The sequence below is a fragment of the Oncorhynchus mykiss genome, chromosome 24 (genome assembly GCF_057628025.1).
Source record: "Oncorhynchus mykiss isolate SJ-2025 chromosome 24, ASM5762802v1, whole genome shotgun sequence".
Classification (NCBI taxonomy): domain Eukaryota; kingdom Metazoa; phylum Chordata; class Actinopteri; order Salmoniformes; family Salmonidae; genus Oncorhynchus; species Oncorhynchus mykiss.
Window position 1 is genome coordinate 14,635,909 of NC_143045.1, and position 9,732 is coordinate 14,645,640.

General features: G+C 40.4%; 1 protein-coding gene across 1 annotated transcript; it reads right to left on the reverse strand.

The window, feature by feature from the left end:
* Positions 1 to 541: 541 nt before the first annotated feature.
* LOC110503336 (olfactory receptor 11A1-like) lies at positions 542 to 1,671 on the reverse strand. The gene has a single exon (XM_021581702.3). The coding sequence runs from the start codon at positions 1,669 to 1,671 to the stop codon at positions 742 to 744; it is 930 nt and encodes a 309-aa protein (XP_021437377.3). The 3' UTR covers positions 542 to 741.
* Positions 1,672 to 9,732: the final 8,061 nt, after the last annotated feature.

The window sequence follows — 9,732 nt, forward strand, 5'->3', positions numbered from 1 at the left end:
ATCTCTCCAAGTAGTGCAGCCTCTCCCACTGCTGCTTCTGCTGCTGCTGCTGTTGCTCCTCCTGCTGCTGCTTTTGCTGCTGCTGCTGTTGCTCCTGCTGCACCAGTCGCTTCTCCTGCTGCTGCTGTTGCTGCTGCCTCTGTTTACCACGCCGCTTGGTCCTTGGTAGGTGGGTGATTCTGTAAGGGCGTTCGTCTGTAGGAAGAGGAGAAGCGGACCAAAGCGCAGCGTGGTGGTTGTTCATATTTTAATAAATCACTACACATGAACAAACTAACGAAAACAAGAAATGTGAGAACGCAAAACAGTCCTATCCTGTGACGACAAACACAGTGACAGGAACAATCACCCACAAACACACAGTGAAACCCAGGCTACCTAAGTATGATTCTCAATCAGAGACAACTAATGACACCTGCCTCTGATTGAGAACCATACTAGGCCGAAAACATAGAAATGCCCCAAAACATAGAAAAACAAACATAGACTGCCCACCCAACTCACGCCCTGACCATACTAAATAAATACAAAACAACAGAAATAGAGGTCAGAACGTGACAGCTGCTCTGTAGTTATGCAGTTGACTAGCTAATATGACACAAAACATTCTGTTACAATACTTCACAATAATATTTGGGCTACAGAGAAATTATTCCAAAATGACACATATCTGTACAGTCAATTATAGCAACTATAAGTAACAAAACACATAATTAAATGTTACAAAAAATTACCACCAGGTTATGTTTTAGTGTAACGGCCTAGTACCTTTTTACAAGCCTGCCTGATATTAACCATCCTAATGCCATACATTAAAGGATTGAAAAGTGGTGGACATATTGGAAAATAAACGAATAAAATAGTGCGAAGTATAGGTAGAAGATGTGCAGTTTCATATCTGCCTTGTAGAATCACAAATAAACAGCCAGAGGAGAAGTTCAGCAAAGAGGCTATATGTGGCATACAGGTGTTAAATGCTTTCTGTTTCGTCTCTTTAGAAGACTTTAAACATGCCTGTAGAATTCTTACATATGAGTATATGGTAGGAAATATAGTACAATAAATATAAACCACAGTGCCAACAAGACCCCATATGTTATTCAGCGTAGTATTTGAACAGGCTGAGTAGACTGAGTAGTTGTCACAATACACTCTGTCTAGAATGTTACCACAAAATTGCAGTCGCAAACTCAGGGAGATAACGATGGCATTGAGGAAAAAAGAATACAACCAGGACAGCAGAATTAAGCCAGAAATTATTTTAGGTGTCATAATATTGTTATACTGTAGAGGATAACAAATAGAGATGTACCTGTCATAGGACATAACTGATAAATTATTAAATTCTGTTATAGCATATGTGTACAACACATAAATCTGGAGATAACAATAAAGAAGGGAAATATCATGTGTGTCAGACAGCAAGTAAAACATGAGAGCAGGAAACAAACCAGTGCTCCCATATAACTGATTAACAAACAAAGCACATAGAAACAGATACATGGGTTCATGAAGGCTTCTTTCAATGCAGATAACTCCAATAAGTAAAGCATTGGCAAGAATGATGACAAAATATAAAACAGTTACTACAGCAAAGTAGAAATACTTCAATTGTCTGATATCACCGTATGCAGCAAGCCTAAACACCTTAAAGTGAGTAGAGTTTTCCATGGTTCTGGTAGATGGTAAAGGTGTGCTGTCAATGTTTGAAGAAGAGGAGCAAATCCTCTATAGTACTGTAACTTCAATATAAGTTAAAACAATGAAATCACAAAGACCAGACAACCTAAATTGATAACATTGACCTGTTCATGTTGCAGTGATACATTTTCCCATTGCTGTATATAGATAGCTATTAATACTCCGGATATCATAATTCATAGCCTAAATCAAACAATATTATACTTTCTATCCTGCACTCATTATTTATTGTATTAAAATGCTAAATATATTGATAAAATTGATGTAACGTTTAGACTGACCATTTCTAATCCATGATGAACTCCTGAAACTCAGCTCCTCACTTGATTCTTACACTTGTGGGATGAAAAAAAAAGTGCCTGCCTCGGTGTCATATGCAAATAGTCCCCAATACATAGGGGAAATTTGATATTCCCGGTCAAGGAAACCTATAGAGAAAAACAGATACCATTTGTAGCACAGGCCCTCCATGGGGCCGGTAGCCTAGTGATTAAGAGCGTTGGGCAGTAATGGAAAGGTTGCTGGTTTAAATCCCCAAGCCAATTAGGTGAAAAATCTTTTGATGTGCCCTTCAGCAAGGCACTTAATTCTAATTGCTCACTCTGGATAGGTGCTTCTGCTAAATTACTTAAATGTAAATGTTCAAAATGCTTTCTTAAATACTCTAGAAATACAGTAATTCATGGCTAGCTAGTTGGCGTTGCACTCTAGCGTTCAATCGGAGATGTTACCCTCTCTGAGACCAAGAAGTAGTTGTTTCCCTTGCTTTGCAAGGGCTATGGCTTTCGTGGTAACATGGGTGACGATTGTTGATGTGTTCACTGTTGCACATGGTCAGAGGGACATTCTTAAATAAAGAGAGAAGTTTGGTAGGATAATGCAGCACATCAGAAGAAGACATCTTTAATGTTATTTTATTGAACCGGCTGTGTTAGTAGCCTCTGATCCTGTTAAAACAATATATGTGTTGGGACCCTCTAGCCTGGTAGTCTACACTAATCAGGGAAAACAGAATAACTCCGGACCCTGATTTCTAGCTATTGTCTAAAACCTAGGCCCGGATCTTTCCTGCCCAGGTAAATGTGAGGACCTTTAATATCACTCTGGGCTTCCCTAGGCCTGCAGTACACTTTCAGGGCTTATCGTCCCAGAGGAGATGACAGAAGTTGTTCCAAATGGCACACTACAACTGTTTTTCAGCATTTTTACAGGATGGATGGAATATTTTGACCAATGTGTCTTATAATTACATAATGACCGTTCCTGGATTATTTTGGTCACACATATCTCACAGTGACCCTGGACAAACAAGATTCCTTATTTCAAAATGGTATCTGGCCATCTGTCAGATAGCTGGCACACAGACTAGCACCGGCTGTTATAGCAGCAAAGGGGGACAAACTCCCTATTAATGCCCATAGTTTTGGAATGAGATGTTCGAGCAGGTGTCCACATGCCTTTGGTCATGTTTATATACAGTCATGGCCCAAAGTTTTGAGATTGACACAAATATTAATTTTCACAAAGTCTGCTGCCTCAGTGTCTTTAGATATTTTTGTCAGATGTTACTATGGAATACTGAGGTGTAATTCTAAGCATTTCATAAGTGTCAAAGGCCTTTATTGACAATTACATGAAGTTGATGCAAAGAGTTAATATTTGCAGTGTTAACCCTTCTTTTTCAAGACCTCTGCAATCCGCCCTGGCATGCTGTCAACTAACTTCTGGGCCACATCCTGACGGATGGCAGCCCATTCTTGCATAATCAATGCTTGGAGTGTGTCAGAATTTGTGGGTTTTTGTTTGTCCACCCGCCTCTTGAGGATTGAGTTTCCTGGCCATGGACCCAAAATATCAATGTTTTGTTCCCCGAGCCACTTAGTTATCACTTTTGCCTTATGGCAAGGTGCTCCATCATGCTGGAAAACGCATTGTTCATCACCAAACTGTCCCTGGATGGTTGGGAGAAGTTGCTCTTGGAGGATGTGTTGGTACCATTCTTTATTCATGGCTGTGTTCTTAGGCAAAATTGTGAGTGAGCCCACTCCCTTGGCTGAGAAGCAACCCCACACATGGTCTCAGGATGCTTTACTGTTGGCATGACACAGGACTGATGGTAGCACTCACCTTGTCCTCTCCTGGCAAGCTTTTTTCCGGATGCCCCAAACAATCGGAAAGGGGATTCATCAGAGAAAATGATTTTACCCCAGTCCTCAGCAGTCCAATCCCTGTACCTTTTGCAGAATATCAGTCTGTCCCTGATGTTTTTCCTGGAGAGACGTGGCTTCTTTGCTGCCCTTCTTGACACGAGGCCATCCTCCAAAATTCTTTGCCTCACTGTGCGTGCAGATGCACTCACACCTGCCTGCTGCCATTCCTGAGCAAGCTCTGTACTGGTGGTGCCTTGATCCCGCAGCTGAATCAACTTTAGGAGACGATGCTAGCGCTTGCTGGACTTTCTAGGGCGCCTTGAAGCCTTCTTCACAACAATTGAACTGCTCTCCTTGAAGTTCTTGATGATCCGATAAATGATTGATTTAGGTGCAATCTTCCTGGCAGCAATATCCTTTCCCTTTTTGTGCAAAGCAATGATGACGGCACGTGTTTCCTTGCAGGTAACCATGGTTGACAGAGGAAGAACAATGATTCCAAGCACCACCCTCCTTTTGAAGCTTCCAGTCTGTTATTCAAACTCAATCAGCATAACAGAATGATCTCCAGCCTTGTCCTCATCAACACTCCCACCTGTGTTAACGAGAGAATCCCTGACATGATGTCTGCAGGGCTGAAATGTATTGGAAATATTTTTTGGGATTCAGTTCATTTGCATGGCAAAGAGGGACTTTGCAATGAATCTGATCCCTCTTCATAACATTCTGGAGTATATGCAAATTGCCATCATACAAACTGAGGCAGCAGACTTCGAGAAAATTTATATTTGTGTCATTCTCAAAACTTTTGGCCACGACTGTATATACAGTGGTTCCTCTTTTAAAAGTTGCGAGCTTACACCGCAGGGACCAAGCGTCACGGCTTCATTGCTCAAGACCACCACAAGGCGGAGCACTCATTGTGCATTTGGGTCCCAAGGTTTTTATATGACCAGTCATATCGAGTGGTTCCACTGACAAATTTGACGCAAGCTTTCTTCGATGAAGATGGCTGACAGAATATTACAGAGGAAGCAGATTTAAGTAGTTATGTCATAACGAGTCAAGCTAAACATTTACAATTGAGAGGAATATGTTAGTTAATGTAGATACAAATGATTGTGCACATAATTTGTCATAAAGTTAATTTACGAAAATAGCAATTTAGGAAGTTAACTGACTAGCTAACATTAGCCAGCTAGCTAGCTAGTGTTATGACATGAGTACAGTATGACATTGTAATTTGTGTTGTTTAATGTTTTAGGGACTCCTGAGAAAACTAGCAAACCAGGCTGTTGTCTTGGAAAACAGTGGATGTAAAGAATCTAGCTAGCTAAAGCATTTACTGCAAATTGAATGTACAATTGTGTAAGTTAGCCTTGCCGCGCAATGCATCTGATGTAACATAGCTAACTATTTACTTGCTTATTGTGTAGTGGAGGATACACATAACTGCATGCCTATGGATGTGTATATATTCATACCAATCTATGAACCTTAGCTATCATAGTTGTTGTATCAACTTCAAGTAGCCTAGTGGTTAGAGTGTTGGGCTAGTAATCGGAAGGTTGCAAGTTCAAATCCCCGAGCTGACATGGTACAAATCTGTCGTTCTGCGCCTGAACAGGCAGTTAACCCACTGTTCCTAGGCCGTCATTGAAAATAAGAATTTGTTCTTAACTGAATTGCCTAGTAAAATAAAGGTAAAAAAAAAATCTGAAAGGAATTAATGAAGCCTATGGATTGAATAGAATATAATAACTTTGTGCCAAGTATGCAAGTCCTATATGCATGTACTGTACTGCATGTAGTTATAATCACGCATGAGACCCACATTGTAGCCTGTACAGTGAATATATTCACCGATCATGTACTCTTCCTTGGCAAATAAAGGTGTGGTTCAGGTATGAATCTCTGAGACATTCTTTTTCCGTCATATCCAATACCAGGTGTATCAAATTCCATTCTTTGAATGATACTGTATCTGCATTGCAATTATACACTTCAACCGTGTTTACCACTCCTGCTCCTGGGACAACAATGATTACACATTGTACCTATGCAATAGACTAGAAACATGATTTAACTCTACTGACTCCCCATCCTGCATGCGGGAGCGTAATCATCGCCTGACAATAATTAGCATAACGCAACGGACATAAATATCCCTAGAAAATATTCCTATTCATGAAAATCACAAATGAAATATATTGAGACACAGTTTAGCCTTTTGTTAATCACCCTGTCATCTCAGATTTTCAAAATATTCTTTACAGCCAAAGCTAGACAAGCATTTGTGTAGGTTTATCGATAGCCTAGCATAGAATTATGCCTTGCTAGCAGCAGGCAACCTTGTCACAAATCAGAAAAGCAATCAAATTAAATCGTTTACCTTTGATGAACTTCGGATGTTTTCACTCACGAGACTCCCAGGTAGATAGCCAAAGTTCATTTTTTCCACAAACATTATTTTTGTAGGCGAAATAGCTCCGTTTGTTCTTCACGTTTGGCTGAGAAATCGCCCGGAAATTGCAGTCACAAAAAACGGCAAAAAAATATTCCAAATTAGCTCCATAATATCGACAGAAACATGGCAAACGTTGTTTATAATTAATCCTCAAGGTGTTTTTCTAATATCTATTCGATAATATATCCGTCGGGACAATTCGTTTTTCAGTAGGACCGATTGGAGTAATGGCTACCTCTGTATTTTACGCGAGAGTCACCCTTGGAGACATTAGGTGACCACGTACGCAATGTAGCCGCCTACGGCTATTCTTCAACAGAAATGCGTAAAACTACGTCACAATGCTATAGACACCTTGGGGAATACGTAGAAAGCATAAGCTCGTTGATAGGACATTAACAGCTCAATAGGGACTCATTGGAACGCAGCGCTTTCAAAATATGGGGCACTTCCTGATTTGATTTTTCTCAGGCTTTCGCCTGCAACATCAGTTCTGTTATACTCACAGACAGTATCTTTACAGTTTTGGAAACGTTAGAGTGTTTTCTATCCAAAGCTGTCAATTATATGCATATTCTAGCATCTTGTCCTGACAAAATATCCCGTTTAAAAAGGGAACGTTTTTTTTCCAAAAGTGAAAATACTGCCCCTAGAGTCGCAACAGGTTTTAAGTAAAGGGTGATTTGTAATTCATATATACAGAAAGATAAAAAAAACGATGCATCTCTAACTCCCTTCATCTGCATTAATCTGAGGACAGAGGATAGCATTTCAATGAGACACTTAATTTCAACCAATGGAGAATGTGAAACTATTTAAAGAAGTTCATTTCCTGGTGCTATAAATACATAATACATGCATTATAATTATCATAAATGTAATATTATATTATAAATACAAGTTCAATCTGTACTTCATTGCACATATGGTGTGCATTATAAAACGAGGAAGAAAGACGAGGTGGGGAGAGAGGGGTAGAAGACAAAAGGAAAGAGGTAAGAACAGAGGCAGACAGCATATGATTAATGAATTACATTGCTACCCTAATATTATCTCAGTTCACCACAATTACAGTGTCTCTAGCGGTGTCTCCTAACCAGCCTTGGGCCCCCAGTTAGCCCAAAGGTTATCTTAAGAGCGGGTGAGGTGGCGATGACGGGACTGTCTTCCTCTCTCACATCAAAACATACCTGCAGACAAGAGAGATGGATAGAGAGAGAGCATGATTAAGCCTTGTTTTTATCTTCTAACACAAGTCATCATCAGTCATCATAATCATCGGGAGGTGAAATGCAAAACTTACCTTGGATCATTAACTATGGGACTACTACATCTCTACCTGTATTTCAATGTAAAGCATCTCTTTAATAATACTTCCTGTTGACCTGGCCTCTCACTTATGATCATGCTGTGCCCTCTGTCAGCCAGTTCAGATGCGGGAGGGGTTCACCGACACAGCTGATATAACCTAGAGGATTTAGGGAGAAGGGGGAGAGGGATGAAGTGAAGGAGAGAGACTGTTATTGTGTGTGTGTTGTCTCACCTGGTATCCACACTAAGTGGCCCAAGATAACTTTATGCAGAAAAACAGACACATGAGGACAAACAATAGAAGATAATGTCATTATTAGACATAAATACCACTTGAAGTTTGATGATGACTTGATAATTTGAATCAGTTGTGTAGTGCTAAGGCAAAAACAAAAATGTGCATAGGTGTTTGGAGAATTCTGATATGCCACAGCTGGTGAGGTGTCAGGTTATCCTCTGTACTTAAAGGGTGATTATTCCAACTCTCTGTGAAATGTTGCAGATCTGCCCGCAGACAAGGTAGGGACAAATATCCCACACAGAAGAGGTGGATAAAATTCGACAGGTCAAGGTATCCTTCTTCCTCCAAACTGTGCATGTGATACAGGTTCCATGTACATCAAGACAGGCAGAGAGGAAGAGAGAAAAATAATAAAATTACCTCTGGTTATGGACACTTTTGCCAGCAATAAAGCTTCCACGGCCTGTTCCTCGGACAGTGAATATCTGGCAATGTCTACATTTTCGACCCCTTGATCAGCTCGCACTCTGAAAGTTAAGAAAATAGCTTCTTATTTGTGGATATGAAAGCAATAACTCAGACATGACCCTTCAGTCTAAAGCAGCAGATGTCATTTTGAGGATACGTCAAAACAGCAACTTCTTATGGTTGGGGGCAGTATTGAGTAGCTTGGATGAATAAGGTGCCCAGAGTAAACTGCCTGCTACTCAGTCCCAGAAGCTAAGATATGCATATTAGTAGTAGTTTTGGATAGAAAACACTCTGAAGTTTCTAAAACTTTTTGAACGATGTCTGTGAGTATAACATAACTCATATGGAAGGCAAAGACCTGAGAAGAAATCCAACCAGGAAGTGGGAAATCTGAGGTTTGTAGGTTTGTGCTGCTGCCATGTTGTGTTGCTACCATGCTGTGTTGTCGGGTGTTGCTGCCATGCTGTTGTCTTGGGTCTCTCTTTATGTAGTGTTGTGTTGTCTCTCTTGTCGTGATGTGTGTTTTGTCCTATATTTTTATTTAATTAATTTGTATTTTTCATCCCAGCCCCGTCCCTGCAGGAGGCCTTTTGCCTTTTGGTAGGCCGTCATTGGAAAACAATTATTTGTTCTTAACTGACTTGCCAATTTTTTTTAAAGTTCAAATTAAATAAATATTCAACTGTATTTGGGGAGTTTCTCCCATTCTTCTCTGCAGATCCTTTCAAGCTCTGTCAGGTTGGATGGGGAGCATTCCAGCAAAGCAATTCAGGTCTCTCCAAAGATGTTCGATCGGGTTCGGGCTCTGGCTAGGCCACTCAAGGAATTTCAGAGACTTGCGTCGAAGCCACTCCTGCATGTCTTAGGGTCGTTCTCCTGTTGGAAGGTGAACCTTCGCCCAAGTCTGAGATCCTGAGAGCTCTGGAGCAGGTTTTCATCAAGGATCTACTTTGATCCGTTTATCATTCCCTCTATCCTGACTAGTCTCCCAGTCTCTGCCACAGGAAAACTGTGCCTTCCTCTCTCATCGCTCATAGGCCTGGAATCTAACTAATAATTAAATAGTGCAAAGTATAGGTGAAAGATGTGCAGTATCATATCTGTTTTGTGGTATCACAAATAACCAGCCAGAGGAGACGTTCAACAAAGATGCTACTGTATGTGTAAAAAATATATAAACATTTCCTGAGCTTTCTTATATCTCCTGGATATAGGACAGACACTTCAAAACCGTATTCCTTATTATATATTTTTTTTGTCTTTTTTGCTATTTCTGAATGTGTTATTCAATGCGTTTGTCACGCCCTGACCACAGAGAGCCCTTGGTTCTCTATGGTGTAGTAGGTCAGGGCTTGACTAAGGGGTGTTCTAGTATGTTGGTGCTAATATGG